General features: G+C 32.2%; 1 protein-coding gene across 1 annotated transcript; it reads right to left on the bottom strand.

The window, feature by feature from the left end:
• Positions 1-2702: 2702 nt before the first annotated feature.
• Positions 2703-5792, bottom strand: LOC148299804 (uncharacterized; the record flags this gene model as incomplete). Its single annotated transcript, XM_088275653.1, has 2 exons — positions 5556-5792; positions 2703-3916 (listed from the first exon to the last, which is right to left on the bottom strand). A coding segment is annotated over exon 2 (343 nt), but the record flags the coding sequence as incomplete, so codon positions are not given.
• Positions 5793-19915: the final 14123 nt, after the last annotated feature.

Below are 19915 nucleotides of genomic sequence, written 5' to 3'. Positions count from 1 at the left end.
TTTAAATAATCATCTTCTCGAAAGCTTTCGTAAGTTATGACAAGTGACTTGTGTTTTCTTCAAAGCACATTAACAACAAAAAAGATGCATGATTTTAGTTTTAAAATCTGCATTATAAACACAGTTAAGAGATTTTTCATGTAACTTCATGATACTTAAAAAAAGTAATTGATTATTCAATTTTACATGTTTATTTAAGGAAAGTGTGAAATATTTTTGTTTTTAGATTGATATTTTGTACAGACGTTTCTTGGTGTAACTGAATTTTATTGAATATAATAAGAGCTATATAGTTTTTTCCACATGAATTTTTCTTTACCCAGCGACCAGTTTTCGTCGTAACCGACACAAGTCTGATGATATTGGTCGCGACGAAACATAAAATAAAACGAAACGTAAAATAAAATTCATGTCGAAAAAAACTACAAAGTTCTTTTTTTGTTTTATATTTATTTTTATAAAAAAGGTTGCCTACCATCACGCCGATTCTTCGCAGGGGTAGACAGAGAAAATAGAACTGCTTTTGCAAAACAATCCTCGCCTCTTCCACATTCATGCACCTCCTCATATATACCAGCTAATTACTTCATCTTCTAACCTGACCACTTTTAAGTATTTGAAATATGTGATAATGCTAAGTTTTCTTTGGTATTCCTTTGGTTCTTTTACTATCCACTTCGCTTCATAAATTTCATTTACTATTTATTTTCCACTCAATTGATTCACGTTTCCCAACCATTTCGAAGTATCTTTCTTATTTTTATCGATAACGCTTATCTCAGCCTTGTTTTATTTCCTTATATCACCATCCGAACATCTATCATACAATCATACCCTATAATTAATTATCTTTTTGTCCGCCTCCGTAGTGTAATGGTCAGCACGCTCGGCTACCGTTCTGGAGGTCCCGGGTTCGATTCCCAGGGGGGTCAAATAAATAAAAGTGATTTTTTCACACTAATATTTATTTAATATTACCCTGGACTGGTACCTGAAGCGGAGGGCTGATCACCTTTCCTTCATGTGTAAACGATGAAGATAACACTGCGTTTATATGACGCAGTGCCCTATGCACCATTGGGGTGCGGATTAGGGTTTTATTATTGTTTTTATTAATATTATATTTAATCTTCTTCCTAGCTCCATCCAAAGGTCTTTGTACCTGTCGACTATTGGGATCAGTTCTCCCCATCTTCAGGTTGTAGGTCCTTCTATCATTCACAATGCTTTGGCCATGCCTTCGATTCATGTTACTTTTGTGTAGCATCCATGAATTTACTGGTCTGTCTCTAGATGTCTTTCGAGGAACGTCCATGGCAATCGCCTGTTTCATAACATCTTCACGTTTTCTACGTCCTATGCGCCCATATCATCGCTATCGCCTTTTCTCTGCCTGACTATTGATGTTTGTTATTTAAGAATCACTCGTTTATGAATAAAACGATATAACCGTTTTGAAATTAAAGTTTTAAATAAAAATAAAAATAGTTGTGAAATTTTAGTAATAGTTCGGCAACATTTTGATTGTGTTCAAATACTTGTTCAGAAAAAACTGGATTATCTCCAATTACAGGAGTTATTTTCATTTGATTTTTTTTTACATCTCATCAAAGATGAAAAGAATATGGAAGTCTGGACATTTACGGGACTGACGACCGTCATAGGCTGGTTTAAGTGATCACTTTACACACGTGTAACATTTACCAATATAGTTCTGATTTATGATTGACAGTTTATTGTAAAATAATTAGTTTTATTTATTTTTAATAATATTGGTAATTGTACTCTATGGCGGTCTTGAAATGGTCATTTAGATTAGTTTATTTAATATCTCTAGACTTGTCAATCTGTTTATTGTTGTTAGTCATATAAGTACAATTAACACACGTTAAAGCCACGACAACTCAAATGACTACTTAAATGACATTCCTAATTAAAAACGTGATGAATTCCTGGAACCATTTCAATGGTGTACTTCTTTGTCAATTTCAAGAAATAAAATCGTGTATATTACACCTGTTTTATTTAGTATTTATTACCTTAAGATATTAATCTTTTCTGGGAGCGTATTGTTAACGTCAGTTAGGTAAAAATCAGTTTTTTTTCTTGAACATTTTTCGCAGTTACTTTGTGGCACATTTAATAAATTTTATGTTTAATTTTTTTTTTGTTTTCAACTACTTTTTTTTTGTTAATCAAATTATGTACTAAACTAGTTTACTTGTATTGTTTAATAAACTGATAGAAGTCTTAGTCGTTTGCTTCGATTAGCTACAACTGATCTAAGAATAAGACTATAATTCCAAAAAAATCTGTACGTGTGTTCATTAATGATGCTCTGCGGACTGAAACTTGTGAAACTCAGAAGATTATAAAGGAGCTTTTGTACTATAGACCCCTAATATGATTTTATTACCTACTTATTATTTTTCTAAAAATGTTATTCAGTAATCATTATTTTACTTATCATTGGAGAGTAATATTTCTATAAGTAGAAAATTTTAAATAATAATCAAATTGTGTTTTTACTATTTACAAAGACACTTTAATTTCGTACTGTTTCTTTGAGCCTAAGCGGCTCATAATAAAAAATGGTATTCAAATTGTGGTCTCAAGTGTCTGGGACACTAACCACAGGACCACAACCCGACACAATAATAATATTCTTCTTCTAAGTGGTAATAAATAATTTGTGCGCAAACCTTGAGTCGGAGTACCGGAGAACCATAGCGCCACCAGGTCCTCCACGCTGGCGTTCTGCTGCGGGCAGGGCACGTAGTAGGGCTGCGGGGGCAGCTGGCGCGGGCGCGGGCCCGGCGCGTACTGGGCCCCCATCGCGCCCTGCCCGGGCTGCAGAGACGCCATCTGTCCGGGCTGCAGAGACTGCAGGGACTGCATGGGCCCCGCCTCCAGCAGCAGCTGCTGCACCTGCGAGATGTCCACGAACTCGTCCGTGTGGCGCGCGCGCGGCCGCGGCGGGGGCGGCGGGAGGAAGGGACTGTCCTGCGGGTCGTCGCCCTCCCGCCGCATCATCAGAGCCAGCATGCCGACCTCCTCGCCGCGCTGCTAGCCTGGTACTCCGCGATCCCGTCCGAGACCAAATAACGAGAAATTGCGACCATTCACGAGAAAACACACGAAAAACTTATCAAATTATTAATTTGAATTATATTGAATATTATTACTGATTAAAAAAAAATCTAAATAAGATAACTCCCCCTCCAACCACAAGAGCTTGTCTCTTTTTTTATGAAGGTACCGCATAAAACATATTGTACCACTTGTAATATTAAACTTGTATTTTTATTAATCTTGATTTTACTACGTAAAAACAAAAGTCGAAATTTTACATTTATATATTTTTTAGTTTTACTTTGTACCAAATATGATACAATCACAAAGCGATGATATATATTAACACTGATATTTATCACACTGCTTAAATTTAAACACTGATTATGATTTAATTTATATTGACTGATAAATTGACGAAGAGATTGGTTATTATTAATTTAATCATAAGATTGGTTGACAATCATTTGGCACAGGAAGATTTTACACACATTGATTACGACACAGCATATATTGTTAAAAACACTAATTAAAATATCACAACATTTATAAGCTCGAGTAAAGAGACAAAACACGCTTAATTAGGCACAAACACTTAGAAATGCTGACAAAAGTTTTGGAGAATTTTTTTCATAATTTTATTATTATTATAAAAAATCAAACGACTTCGGTTTGATTTAACTGTGTCCCTTCGATTTATGTACTTGGATTTCCTACATGTTTTGTTTAAAGTTCATATAAAACTTGGATATTGGTCCACTTTGTGCAAAAATCACTTATATGGAAGATAGGCCCTTGGAAAGCGATATGTGAAATAAATGTTTGATATAGCTCGAATACAAATCTGAAAAAAATATATATTTATGAAAACATTTATAAGATTTACCATTTTTTAAATATTTATTTGAAAACATATTTATGCTTTAGTATGACGTTTACAAGTACAAAAATTTACATCGTAAAGTGGTAGAACAAGTTTTGTGAAAGACACGTGACTTCTAATCTCTTCTCAGTTTTTAATCACTAGTTTTGAATAATGCTTTCCGCTCATTTCAAATGATACGTTTAAAAAAAAAGTTGATTTAAGATATGATGAAATGAGAAGTCAAAGACATGATTTTTGGGTATGAAGTTTAATGTACTAAAATGCACAAAAATGTGCACCCCGTCGCAAGATAAGGTTTCTGAAACGCACAAATATGTATACCCCGTAGTCAATTTGTTAATAAAAATGTTTTATTTACATAGGTCATCCTATTTGAAACGCATAATTGTCAAACTATTACGGAACACGGAGAACGCTAGTTCGTTTATTATTACATAAATCACGATTCACGACATGTTTTTCTTTCGGTGACATTTGCTAAGGGGTGACGTTGTTCTAAGGCGGGAAAGATTTTCTCCGCGATTCAACCGTCATGCTAATCGCCAGACGATTGAACTACTGATGGGTACCGCGAGGCCGGGCGGCGGATAGCTGAATGAGAGAGCTCCCGCCCATGTGATCCGCCTACAGGGAATCGCCGTACAGAGCGCCTGAGCAATCCGCCCACCGCTAGCCGAGCATGGAACTAGAATAGCGGATTTACTATTGCCGGATTTTTAGGTTAAATTTTGGAGGGAGACAATTTAAATCATACGCTCTGTACTCAAGGCTGCATCTGAGAATTATTTAATGAGGACACTCCAAAATTAACGTGCAAGATATTTCGCAATTGTTCTTATTACAATGCCAAAAAATATGATGTCAAAATATTGATGAAAAAACATAGGTACTTTTCTTCCATTTCTTATATGAATGATAATAAGACAAAAACAGTGTTATCTTTATCATCAATTACATTTGTGTTATACTATCAGTTCTTAAGCACTATTCAAGGGTTATTTATAAAATTAATATGAATATTACATTGCTCATATTTTTTTATTTATTTATTTGAATATCACTAAATGAGTACATATATTACTTTATTTTATTTTTATAATTGTTTCTGGGAGAAATCTTACTAACTACTGTCAATATACAGGTCAACAGTTATCATTTTAGTGGTTTTTAAACAAATTTTAAAAATACGTATTTTTTTGGTCATATTATAAGAAATAGATGATCATTTTAAAATGTAAAAAAAACACAACAAATATTTATAATTTTTTTATGTTGACTAGGTCGAGAGTTTATAATTTCATACATAAATATTTACACTTAAATATTATATTGTTCAATTTGTAATTTAATTTAATATTAATTATATTTTAACTGAAAAGTCTTTAAGAAATTAACCACTTGTATAATACCTTCATATCAGCTGTTTTAATCTACAGGTGAATAGTAAAACGGTCGATCTAAACGAGTTATGTGTAATTAAATAAAACTCATGAAGTGATATTAGACAAGTGTTTAATTAAAAAAAATCAACATGTCATTCACAAAGTTAACGCCGAATCAATAAATAATAAGAAAAATTATAATATTTTTTACGTACATTTAACGAAAAATACGTTGAATAAGTAGAGCTCTTAAACGTAAAAAATGAAACACTGCCTGAGGCGACACGATCACAGTTATTACAATGTATAACAATTCGTAGCGTTCGAACTGGCGGCGACGTTCGCGGCAAAACTTCACTTGCCGCGCAAAGCCTGATAGCGGAGATCGGAGATCGTCGCCGATTCTGTTGGAGTGTACCGCCGCCGAATTCGGGATTCGCGCAGGACTAATAGCGGCGGGCTGGGAATGTGGACTGAGACGCGCTCATTCATGGCTAGCCGGGCGCGGAGGCGGCGTGGGCGCGGCGGGCGGGTCGGGAGGCGTCGCGGCGCCCACGCGAGCGGCGCTGCTACACTGCGCTGCAGCGGAGGCTACACTGCTGGAGGGGTTCTCTATACTCCCTGCTCGTCTCCGAGGCCCCTGGAACAACCCTTCATTGAAAATATTTTCTTTTTAATTTTATTTAACTTAATTTGAATAACCTTACTTATTTTTAATTCAATTTTTGTCATATAATAGTCAGTCTTTTTTATTTTTATTTATTTAAAGGAATGACCCGCAAAGCTTCCTCTTTAAGAAGCTTGTTTGCAGGTAGGATAGTAAGGATAGGAAAGGTAAATGTGAAAAATACATCATTAATACCCAAAACAATTGAAAATATATTTTCATTGAATTTATTTTGCAATTGGCGGGAATCGAACCCATGACGCCAGTTTCGCAGTCGAACGTCTACCCAACTACGTCACGACGCCTGTCGTTTATATTCGATTGTTTATTTTTTAAAGTTATTTAATTTAGCTATAACAGCGTTTTTTTTTTTTATTTCATTCATTTTCTTGACATTTCATCTTTAGAATTTTAACTTTTATAATTAATAACCCTGTTCTCTCCAATAAAGAGACAAAGCTCTTGTGCTTGAAGAGGGACTAATAAGTATTTATTGTTTATGTTTGTGGGTGATACAATTAGTACTCATATTTTTATATTTTTTTCTTCAAGTTAAGTACTCCGATTTATGTTTACCAGTACTTGATGAATACATTTGAAACAAAATGAGTCAATGGTGGTAACACTAAAAATTCCTACTCGAGTTTGTTAGGGTTGTATTAAGTAAGGTTTGAAAGCTTAGTTTAAGTAATCTTTGTTATATTGTTGTAAATTTAATGTTTTAAAAAATATGTTTCACACTGCAGTTTTTTTTCAAATCCAATGATAGTTTTGATGCTATTTAAATTTCATGCAATTTTCAGAAGATTCTTGATAATTTATCTTGAAGAATTTTAAATTAAAAAATTAATAAAAAATGTTTAAAAAAATAATGGATGCCTAATACAAGTAACGCAGAAATTTTCTGAAAACCTAGCTGCAACAGAATGTTTGAAACCACATAAATGACAAAAGGTAATATAAATTAGAAACGTTCTACCTGGTGACAAGAACTACGCATATCTGCTAACTTTAGGGAGAATATAGAAGGGAGACATGGCAAGTTTTTTGGCGTCGAAATTTATAGGAATCGAAAAATTCCCCTAGAAATTATAGAATAGGAGTTGGAGGATTCCTTGAGCTATTTTATATAACACAATATAAAAAAGCCTTACTCGTAGTGTGAGATGAAAAAAAAAGAGTAAAAAGCGTTTTCCTGTTTTTTAAAGACACATGTAGTTTTTGGCCATGTCAAATATTTAATACCATTAAATAACAAAATTTGAAAAAAATGGAAATGAAAATTATTTAAAAACAACCCCTTGTTTTTTAAATATAAAAAAGGGGTTTTCGTTATTTTAAATAAACAAAAAAAACGTTATGGTACATGTGCGGTAATATTGCCAGAAATCACTCACATTTTCAGAATTTTTACTATTTTATGTAGAAACCAAATTATATTTTCGTACAGGCCATATTAGGAATCTAGAGATTACTACGTATCCATAATAATAATAATAAAACCCTTATCCGCACCCCAATGGTGCATAGGGCACTGATTCATATAAACACAGTGTTATCTTGATCGTTTATACATGAAGGAAAGGTGATCAGCCCTCCGTTTCAGGTACCAGTCCAGGGTAATATTGAATAAATAATACAGTGAAAAAAATCACTTATATTTATTTAACCCACTTTAAGTACTTCAGAAAGAAAGAAGGAATACTTTTTAAAATAATAAATAAAATTTTGGTGCCACCCTTTATATATTAACGTGGGAAGAAAATCTACTGACGTGAGCTGAATATGTATCATGTGGCAATGTTTGCTAGGAGTAAAATCATAAGCTTGATGTGTAAGTAACAAACCCTCATTTTTGTTTTCTTTGTAATTTTAGATATTTTTTCTTCATTTGAAAAAAAAATGTTTTTTGTTACTTCAGGATAATTTATATATTTTTTATCTACGAAGGTTGTAATAGAGATTATTGGTAATATTATTACTAAACCATATCCGCTCCCTAGGTGGAGCATATGGAGTCCACAAACTGTCTCCAGGATTTTCTTTCGACTGCCAGCTCCCTTGCATCCTCCCAAGTAAGATCCGCGTCCCGAAGTTCTAACGAGAACTGCCGACGAATTGTCAGCAGTGGTCGTCCTGGACGGCGCGTACCTGATGCCTTGTAAAAGAAGCAAGCTTGATTAAGGCTCTCAGGAGGCATGCGGAGTACATGGCCAAGCCAACTGAATCGCCTTTTCTTGACGACAGTTGTGACCAAGATTTGCTGCGTCCTACGCCTTACGGTAATTAATATACGTAAGTAAATTTACCTGAATGTAAACATCAAGAAGGTGAAAATGCTATTTAATTTAGAAATGAAATGGAAGGCCTGATAATGCGTTGGGAAGCATGTCTTCTATTTTTACAGTTATTTTCTCCTGAGGAGATTTTAATGATTTTCTCTTCACGAAGGTAGATGCGGAGTACCATGTATAGCCAACATCCAATGTTCAGAAAAACCAAGCAATTATAAATCTGAATATTTGACTTAGATTGGACACTGCTCTAGGCAATGCAAAAAAAATGTGTGACATCTCTATACCTCATGGCTGATTATTGACATAACTGCAACTTTTAGTAAAAAGTGATAAAAGAAATCTTTATTTTTGGATTTATTTTCATTCTTGTGGATAAATTTTAATAAATGTATCACAAATTTTACGTTAAAGGTTTATTATTATCTACTCTCGGTTATTTTACTTTAAGATAAGCTTGTACGACTACAGGTATGGAACCCTGAGTGCCATTGCTATTAGTGTTATTCTCTTTACTCTGATCGCATTCATTCATGTCATCTGTATCTCATTCAATACGAGTAAATTTTACTCCTGGATTCTGGGAACCAAAAAACTGGACTAATCACATTTCACATTACGTTTAAGAAGATAAGTTGAAGTTATCAACGCTTCGATAAAATACATTACCCTTTGCATCATCGGGTGCAGATAGGGGTTTAGAAGTATGAAAATATAAAAAGCCTCAAATCTTAAGGCATGTCGGTAACGAAGAAACCCGGTCACTGATCAAATAAAATTAAATAAAAAAAATCATATTTCAAAAACGATGAAAAAGAATATGGAGAAAACCTTTATTTGTGGACGTATTTGGACACACTAAAAATTATGTTTAAGTGGAAAAAGCTATTTATTTTTATATATTGATATCTTAACAAAGGTGAAGAATAATATGGAAGCAAAGGTATTTACAGGGCTCGCGACCTGTCATACTTACTAAACTCGACCATAGATAGGCGCCATGGTGTAGTTGGGTAGACGATCGACTGCGAAACTGGCGTCGCGGGTTCGATTTCCGCCAAGTGCAAAATATATTCAAGAAACATTTATTTTCAATTGGTCTGGGTGTTTGCGATGTATTTTTCACATTTACCTTTCCTATCCTTACTATCCTACCTGCAGACAAGCCTCTAATAGAGGCTTTGCAGGTTATTCCTTTAAAAAAAATGTTGCCGAGAACTTGCATGCGAAAAAAGGTGTCTACAACATTTTTTGTGTGTCCAAATACTTGTTCACAAAATCTGAATTATCTCCAATTACAGGAATTATTTTCATATTATTTTTTGACATCTCATCAAAGATGAAGAAGAATTATAAGCTTAAATAATAAAAATGAAAATGGTATTTTCTGGCGTTTTTCATGTGTGTGATTATAATCCAGGATTCGGACCTTACATACTAATATAAGATTTATATTATCCACTGAAACTTTGTGATGGAATTGCATTTTCAATATATATTATTAGATTAAAACCAATATTTTTAGCTTTTCCACTTTTTTTATTTGACCAGCTGGTCAAATAAAAAAAGTGGAAAAGCTAAAAATATTGGTTTTAATCTAATAATTTATTACTAATATAAGAGTGTCTGCTTAGTACAGCTTCTTTACATCTCACCAATAGATGTCTCTAGTGAAGTTCTAGTGATTCAAAAACAAGGTTTCTAAATTGGTTCATATATTTAGAACTTTCAAAAATTTGAGTAGTGCGGTTGTCAATAATGGGTAGAATTGGTGAATGTTACACGTGTGTAAAGTGATTACTTATACCAGCCTATGACGGTCGTCAGCCCCGTAAATGCCCAGACATCCACATTCTTCTTCATCTTTGATGAGATGTCAACAAATAACGTAACATAACAACAAATAAAGGTGTCAATCAAAGGACATACCATATATACAACTTTTATTATTTTTGAGTAGTGTAGTTGTCATTCATGGTTAGAATGGTGAATGGTGTTGTAACACGTGTATAAAGTCATCGTGATCACTGAAACCAGCCTATGACAGCCTTTGTAAATACCCAGACATCAATATCCTCTTTTACCTTTATCGAGATATCAATCGGTTTAATAAACGTCAACAGAATTCAACTTGAAATTTCATCAATTGAAAGAATCCGGATATAAAAATCTCGCCTGTGCTGTAAAGAACAAAACGCATAAAATGGAGAGAGAAAAAATGCTCACATTATAGCCAGCCCACATATTCCACTCGCGGCGAGCGTGGGCAGTGCTAATTCCGTGCTCTTCCTTCCGCACGGAGTTACGTGGACGGCGCTTACGCCCTTCCGGTCGTGGCTCCGACATTAAGTATAGTCTACACGTCACAGACAACGGTTTTCACCACGCCTTTTCAGGTGCAAACCGAATGGGCGATGACTCAAGGTCGAAGTTGCTAGATATTGAGTGCTTTTTCTTCTGGCGTTGTTGCGAATGAGATTGTATTGACAATACTTTGAGCGTATCTCAACATAGATGAACTCAAGTTCGATGTTGCTACATTTTAAGCGGTTGTTTTCTGGCATTGTTGGAAATGAGGTTGACAATATTTTAGGCGTATCTCAACATAGATGAACTCGAGGTCAAATTTGCTTCATTTAAAGAGTTTTTTTCTGGCATTGTAGGAATATTTTGTGTGTATTTCAATGTATTTTTTTTCTAGCATTGTTGGAATCGAGATTGATAATATTTTGAGTGTATCTCAACATAGATGAACTCGAGGTCAAAGTTGCTAGATTTTTAGTAGTTTTTTCTGACATTTTTGCAATTCAGATTGTATTGACAATATTTTTAGAGTATCCCAACATAGAAGAACTCAAGATTGAAGTTGCTAGATTTTTTGAGTTTTTCTAGCGTTGTTGCGAATGAGATATATTGACAACGTTTTGAGCGTATCTCAACACAGACAATCTTAAGGCGCTATTGCAAATGAGATTGAATTGAGAATATTTTAAGTGTATCTCAACAAAGATGAGAGAGAATATAAAAGGCTTGGTATTACAGGATGTACGACCTGTTTTAGTCTGATTTGAGTGATTTTTTTATATACGTGTGATCATCTATGCTGAGAAATCAATATAGATAACTCCAACTAGACAAAACCCAGATATGTGAACAAGGATTGGACACCCTCAAAATATTGTTCTCAAATTAATTCAAATTGAAAATTATGTTTTCAAGCGTCTCTTAGAGTGTAAAATAATTCGGGAAGCATCTTACATACACACATTTCATAAAGATTTCCACTTATTAAAAATAGTCTTACTAAACATTCCAAAATTTGACTAGTGTGGTTGTCACTGATGCATAAAATGGTAAAAATTACACATGTTAATACACTTAATACTGATCACTATCAAAACTAGCCTATGACAGGTTGCAAGCTTTGTAAAAACCTAGACTGATCAAAAATCATTTGTTGGCTGGTTTAAGTAATCACTTAAACCAGCCAACCAGCTTATTCCATACAAAATCGTTAATTTAAATTAAATTACTTTAAAACGGTCAAATGCTCAAAATGGTTAAGTTTTTAAAATTCGTTCACATTTAGATGTATGAAATTTGTGTCTTAAATTGATTGACTGTACCTTTAGTGAAACGGTTGTTTGTTTTTTTTTTGCTGCCGCATATTTTAATACAACAATACATTTCAGAACAAGGTCCTTTCTTATCTTAGCTTAAAAAAAAATATATATATAGAGATAGAAAAATGTATCGCGCCAGCCAAGATGCTTGGTATATTCTAGTTGTAAAGACTAGTCAATTATTCGGAAAATGTAAAGTCATTAAAATTTTAATTCCTTCCAAGTTTATTTTTGTGATCGTGACACTCTCCCACCGATACTGAATTCCAAATCTTGCATTGAAACACTAGCTTTACGTTTATGGGTACTACATAAAATGTATAATTAACATTGTAATGAGTATGATGTATTTATTTGATCACCATTTCGTCACACATTTTTCTGAGATTAATCTAGCGCCTTTTGATTGTCCCCCAAAGTTTTATTTATAACATAACTAAGCTTGTTTAATACTTAAAGTATGAATAATATTTCATATATATATATATATATATATATATATATATATATATATATATATATATATATATATTTACATTTATGTATATATATGTATATTATATATATATATATATATATATATATATATATATATATATATATATATATATATATATATATATATATATATATATATATATATATATATATATATATAAATAAACATATATGCTGTGGTTCAGTCAGGTAGATTTTTTTTTATAATTTATATTTAAAGCACTCACTTTGTGATTTGAATTGAGTATTGTTTTTAGTTTGTTTTATGAATTTTACAGCCAAAAGGTGTGTTGAGATGGTTTCGACATGTGGAACGTATGAGTGAGGAAAGAACGGTTAAACAAATTTATGAGGCGAATATAATTGGAAATAGAAGGAGAGGAAGACCGAGGAAAACTTGGCACAATCAAGTATATTAAATACTTGAAAGTGGCCGGGTCAGGAGTCGTAATAATTATCGGGTATGTATGAGGAGATAGATGCATGAATGTGGAAGAGGCGAATAATGTTTGCAAAGACAGAGTGGTGTAGCGTTCGATTCTCTTTGCCTACCCCTGTGGGGAAGCAGCGTAATGGTTAGATAGCAAGTTAGATTTTGGCTTATTCTATGTTTTTACAAAGTGATTGAAATTCGATAAAAACAATCTGATTTACAATTTCATTAAAATTAATACATAAATAAATAAAAGTCGTACAATATCAAATAAATTAAATGTTTAAACATACTTAAATAAACATATATGTGTAAACGAAATGTACATGAATGTGTCGTTGTAATATATTGGTATGTCAGTTGTATTTCGTAGACAAAACAAATTCTTTAAACTCATGAGGTAAACGTGTCTATTTTAAATTGGTTTGCAAATCGCAAAGACTTGGAAAAAATGTTCAATGTATTATTTCTGCAAACAAAATACAACACTACCATTTTTATTACTTTTTTCGAGTTTTCTGAGAATGAAGTATTTTTATATTCAAAGAATCAAATACAATGTGTTATTTACGCAATTCCTTAAACATGCGATTTTTTAAATTGTTTTCTAAATTATTCAAACTTGAATATTATTAAAGAACTTGTCTGAACTAAAGAAATCTGGCTGTAACCAAATATCGCAAAAAATAAGCATTATATATCAGAGAGAATATAAGGAAAAAAGGTTTTATTGTAAAAACAGGGATGAAGCAGAAAAATCATCATCAGCTGGCTTCAGTGATCACTTTCTGCACTTGTGTAACGTTCACCATTTTACCCTTTATTGAACATGTACGTCAACCTTCTACAAATGTTTATGAATATCCCTCCTAATTTTTTTAAAGTCATATATGGTTTATATAATATCAAATCGCGTACGAGTTTGATACGACTTCTACGAGAATATTGAAAGTAAATAGTTAAATCCTTTTTTATTAATCCTGATGTCGGAATAATTGACAGATATGTATGAGGAGATGAATGAATGTGGAAGGAGCGAATATTGTTTCCACAGATAGATTGGTGTGGCTCTGCCTTTCCCTGCGACCAAGTGGTGTGATGGTTAGTAAGTTAGGAGAATTGATTGACTTTATATTATTATTATTTTTTAAATTATTTATTTGATAAATGTACAAGCACAAATATATTTATGTATATATATAAAAATTCATAAACACACTCAATTGACATTTTTGCGGATAACCATTAAGCCACCTTTTGTGTCTTGTCAGTGGAGTTATTTTTACATACGTTTTAAAAAAATATTATTTACATTAATTTTAACATAATATACATGAAACAAAGAATGAAAAAAATTCAACACAAAACTTCTCTTATAATTTTTACAATATCAACCCATTCTTTTATTTTGCCTTTGATCCATAATTTTGTTTGCCCTTTTACCTACTTAAAAGAAGGAACTATCTTTTGAAGTGTTATTCTTCCATATTTATTGTTTAATTCAAAATTTCTGGCATTGTTTAAACAGCTTTAAATAATTAGAGGCTTAAACTTCCTTACTGATAATTGAGAGCTTTCATAAAATCGTTGAATAAAATACAGCTGTGATAATTTAAATTTATATGTAAACCATGATGTAAATACTGTTTGATAATTATGCAAAAATTACAGGGCAGATTACGGTAATGTCAGCTCAGAGCGGTGTTCTGTTTTATGATCAACTTAAAGAAAAGTTTGCGTTTATGGCATATTAATTACAAGTGGTAAACATTTAATAATACCATTGAATCAAATGATATCATTCCAGAGACCGCACTAGCACCATGATCTACAGGGTGTTTCACGAAGCCTTGAACAGCTGATCTTTAAGAAATTAGATAATGTAACATATCGCTCACTCCTTTCAACAACGTCATATATCAAAAATCGTCAATTATCAGATATGCATGTTTTTTAAATGACCAAAAAATGTACTATATTCTAGCAAAAGCGGCATTTTTTTAAACTTAATATTTACCCGCTACTAGGCAGAAAGTATTGTTTTTGTATTTTGAAGAAAAGGTATTGTTTAATTTTTTTTTTAAATATAGGTACTTACTATATTTCAAATGGAGAAAAAACAGGTTTTACCTAAAAAGATGTGTTGCACAGTAAAAAATTCAATAAGTGGCTTGATATTTATTCCTAAAACATTTTATTATATTTTTAAACTTTAAAACCGCTCTCCTGAAAAATCAGGTTTTTTTGATATATGACGTTGTTGAAAAGGGTGAGTGATATGAGAGTGAGGGTCGTGATCATTGTTATTATCAAAAGGTCTTCAATCTTCCTTATTCTTCTCTGTCTGCTGCTACCTACAAGGCAGAGGAATAGCTAACTAAATTACCATCACAATGCTTCCCCGCAAGAATAGGTAGAGCAAATAGAACGCCACACCAATCAGACTTTGCAAATATTCTTCGCATCTTAAACATTCATGCCTCGTCATGTATACACGTAGATTATTCCTAATCCTGACCAATCAAAATCCATCGAAAGGCAAAAAAGCCAACACAAAATAAATAAGAATACAATTTTAAAGAATATAATTTCCAAAATTAAAAAAAAAAAAAAGTTTTTCATTGTCTTTCCTTGGGAAATAGGAAGATGATTTTCATTCACTGATAAAATTAATTGGAATGTGAGATATAAAGTTCCATTTATTATAATACGATTTCAGTTTGGAATAAAACATACAAAGGCTTACTTGTTATTATAAGGTTTTTATTGTGTATAATATTCAATACATTTGATAGAGAACCTAAACTCTGGTGGTCTCAAAAGTCTGCGTAATCGAAGGGCTTGTATGACTAGATGTATGGATGTGAAGGAGGCGAGGAGTGTATGTCGGGACAGAAGAGTGTGGCGTTCCATCCTACCCCTGCAGGAAACGGCGTGATGGTAGTAGTAGTAGTAGTAGTAAATATAGAGAACAATATTTCATTCTTAGAAAAGGAAAATCGGATTTTAGGAAAAAATCGGTGGACCTTTTTTAAATGGAATATATGTATAACCAAAACAAAGGGACAAAACACCGTAAATTTTTTTGTATGTTAAAATTGACAGATATATTTGATTGTTAAAAGTTTAAGTATGAAAAGATTTCAAATTTATATAATATAAAGCTTATATTATTTAAGGAAAATAAAAACTTATGAAGTGTTAGTTTTCTTGACGTTTGAATTGTCATATAATTTAACGTAAACACCTTATGCAAATATAAAAATAAAAATAAAAACAGATTTGTATCATGATTTTGTCAACTTTTAAGAGAAAGATTTTTTTAAAAAGAATTTTACTTTTTGTTGAACCCTTAAATTTTATTATGCTATTATATGAAATGTATTTTATATCATTTCTTAATAGTAAGGAAATATTGCTAACAAATCGAAAAATAATTAAAGCTAAGTTATGAATAATTAAGCATGCAATAATTAATTTGAATGACAGGTAACATAAATATTACAGTAATTTAATGTTTATTGAAATTTATATGCAAGTATTTTATGTTTATATTTATGCAATATGACCAAGTACCTCAGTTTATAATATTATGTTTTTTCAGGATTTCATTACGAGCTAACATTTTAGAGACTTGTCTGAAAATTGTCTTGGACAATCTTAAAAACCGTATTTTATAACAAAAAATACCATAAAATGTTTCTTAATATCTAATTCTGTCACAATTTTTTTAGTGTGCCCAAATTTTTGCTACAAAATTATGGATTATGCTTAACTAGGAATATATTTTTAATTTAAACCTAATTTATGACATCATCTGAAATTCGATGGTGAATGTTAAACGTATATAAATTGATCACTCACCCTATGACAGGTCGCAAGCCCTGTAAATGTTTAGTTTACGACCTGGCATTTGGCTGGTTAAAGCAATCACTTTATACACTTGTGTAACGTTCACCATTCTGATCATTATAGGAAATCCATATTTCATTTTTTGGAACTTGTGTATATGCAATACGACTGTCCAAATTTAAAAGACAGTAAGGGACATTTTTTTGGAAAAAGTTTTCTTGCATTTTTGGACTGAGTAGAAGCTATTTAGTCCAAAAATGCATAAAAAAGGATTCTAAAAAAATTTCCCTTACTGTGTTTTAAGTTTGGATAGCCGAATAGTCTTGGATGCTTTTCACATGCGGGTAGCATTTTCAATAGATTCGGAAGTAGGGCTGATTGTATTTAAATGTGAATGAAGCATTTGAATGGCTTGCTCCATCTGAACATAGGTGTGATTCATTCCGGATTGGTTATCTTATATTTTTGAGAGATAGAGTCAGAAATGACTTTCTAATTTTTTAGACATTTTTTGTTGTTGTTGACTGACGTTCAAGTGGTTTTGATTCTTCAATTTTTTCTTCTTTATTTTCAATTCTTTTGCATTATATAAACACGACATAAATTCAAACACAAAAAAATGTGAATAAAATATAAATACAAAAAAAGATCCCACAAGGCATGGCCTGTGTGTGGGTATACAATATAATTTAGGTCATAGTAAAGGGCACTGGCAAGAATACAATAGGTATTATAAGTAGTACTAGAAGAATAGTGTTAATATAAAATACAAAAAATACTTGACTATCAGAAAACAATTTTAAAAAAAAAATCAAAAACTTAAAAACATAAAAAAGATGAAAAAGTAAAAAGCATGTACTACATACATGAGTGATACGTCTACAAGAACAAGGAGCTTAAATCTGTCTCTTCAATAAACAATCTATGCAAAATTTTAAATCAACACAAACATAGGTACTTAACATCCGAACATTTATTATTACGCATTATTGATGAAGGAACACATCAAACATGATCCCTTCCATTCATGAGCCCATTGAATAAATACGTATTCACTGAGTAGTGGTCGCGTCAGCAAATTATACGGCGATGACACAATATTTTCCCGTAATGGATAGTAGAGCTTCCCTGCGAGGTGAGCAGGGTCAGTAGCTGTCATGAAGTTAAGGAGCCAGTCGGTACAATTTCAGGTTAAGGGTCAAAAGTCACCGTCTGATAATTTATGTTCGCCTGGCAGCCCAAGAAACAGAAGTCGGCTGAAGTCATCCATCACGATAAGGACTGCCGTGAATAATACAAATAAACCGAAACATGTTTTTGCCATTATTAAATCTAAGAGTATTTAAACTTCAAACATCACCTCTAAAAATAAGACATGGCCGATCAAATTAAATTAACGAGTTAAATAACGAGTATGTCTCCAGAATATCTTTATTAGTTGTGCATCTTCTTCTTCTTCTTTAGCCTTCTGTTCACCACTGTTGGATACTGGCCTCTTCCGTATCCTTCCATTTTTTTCGGTCTGTTCAATTTCTACCCCTCACAGCGGCTTTGTCATCAGACCATATTTTTTGAGGTCTTTTGATGCCTCTTTTATTCGCTGTGCATTCCAGACAAATTGGTTAGAAAAATAATTAAACAAAAAAAAAGCAATGATGGAATACGCTTTAATGATGTGATTTAGGAATCGACTAAAATTATTAAGAAAAAAATCAAAATTATGCATTTTGAATAAAATAATGAGCGTTTCTTCTTGGCGGGTTACAATCTGCATGATATTTTATTTGTACCTTTCGTGGTCAGTCTCCACCCGTCTCTATCCTCCCCCCGTCTCTTCAACTCGGCGTATCCGCTACAACGCATGTCGGAGATAATTTGTTCCATGTTGGTCAAGCGGGGTCGTTCCCTGTAGTTTATTTAAAAAAATAATAAAGTCACTTAAGTCTCTATTACACTATCATATTACATATATCACTATTGCACTAGAATAAGACCAATTGTAATTTATAAGTGTAAAAATGAGAACTATAGAATAAGTTCTGAGAACTATAGATGTTCTCATCAACACGTGAAAGTATAAACTATTCGCCTGTTGATAATAACATTTAAAAACTAGTCTTGTAATAATAATATACTAAAATAGGTCAAATACAAGGTAATGTTATATATTCATAATAAAATCGTTGTTACTCCACAAAGTTAATGCAAAATATAAAAATAAAATAATTATTCTATTAAAATTTTTAAATTAAAAACACTTGAATATACCATTTTAATGAGTTTTATTTATAGATACGACTTGTTTCATAAGAAAAGAATTTTTTATGTATTTATAAATTTTCTAAATTATTCATGACTTAACTTTTATTTGAAACAGGGTGTAACAATTTAAGTGTATGAGAGTCAAATGAGTGGTTAGTTTCAAATTCCGAAAAATAATTACTTGTTAGTCCACGGCGATATTCTCTTATTCTAATAATCAACATGTCATTCTACAAAGTTAATGCCGAATCAATAAAAAACATAATTAATTTGACGTCTCAGTTAGAGTAATTGGTAACACGATTAAAACAGATTCTATAAACTATGACGACAAAGGTTCGATTTGTCTATGTGTGACATCACTAAATATTGTAATTATGGTTACAATAACGTGAATGAAGTAATTGCCAATAACTGACTATACGAGGTAGGTACAACACCCGTTGTGCGAATTATGTAGCACGTACGGAGGTCCAATTATTAAAATACATACGAGTATGTCCCAATTTGCGTCAATAGGAAAAATTACGCCACTTCATAGTGTTATTATGTAGGAGCAGAATCCCTTTACGTTTCAGTTTGCAATATACTATGTATATATGCGTAATTCAATGTGTTGCGTCATATGTGACAAGGGTTTCATTGCTTGAATTTTCAACTGTCTCAAAGAAATATGAACCTTATCTTAATCGTTCTTTTCATACTTCGAGTAACTTAACATAGCTCATGGCGGACATAATGCTTCTTGAGAGCTATCTTAATTTTTATTGCAACATTTCTATTACATTGTTTTGTTCATAGATTTTTAATATTTTCATTGCTTCGCAAGTATTTAAGAATATACAAAGAAATGCGTGGTTTCTATTTTATTTCTCTTACATTTAACCAGACTGAGCCACAACAATCCGTAGCTGGGTAAAGCTAGTTTAAAATAATAAAAGAAAAA

The sequence above is a fragment of the Brachycentrus maculatus genome, unplaced genomic scaffold (assembly GCF_059751285.1).
Source record: "Brachycentrus maculatus isolate JH-2025_06_01 unplaced genomic scaffold, ASM5975128v1 h1tg000935l, whole genome shotgun sequence".
Classification (NCBI taxonomy): domain Eukaryota; kingdom Metazoa; phylum Arthropoda; class Insecta; order Trichoptera; family Brachycentridae; genus Brachycentrus; species Brachycentrus maculatus.
The sequence above is the reverse complement of the archived record's forward strand: the minus strand, read 5'-3'. Positions and strand labels throughout refer to the sequence as shown.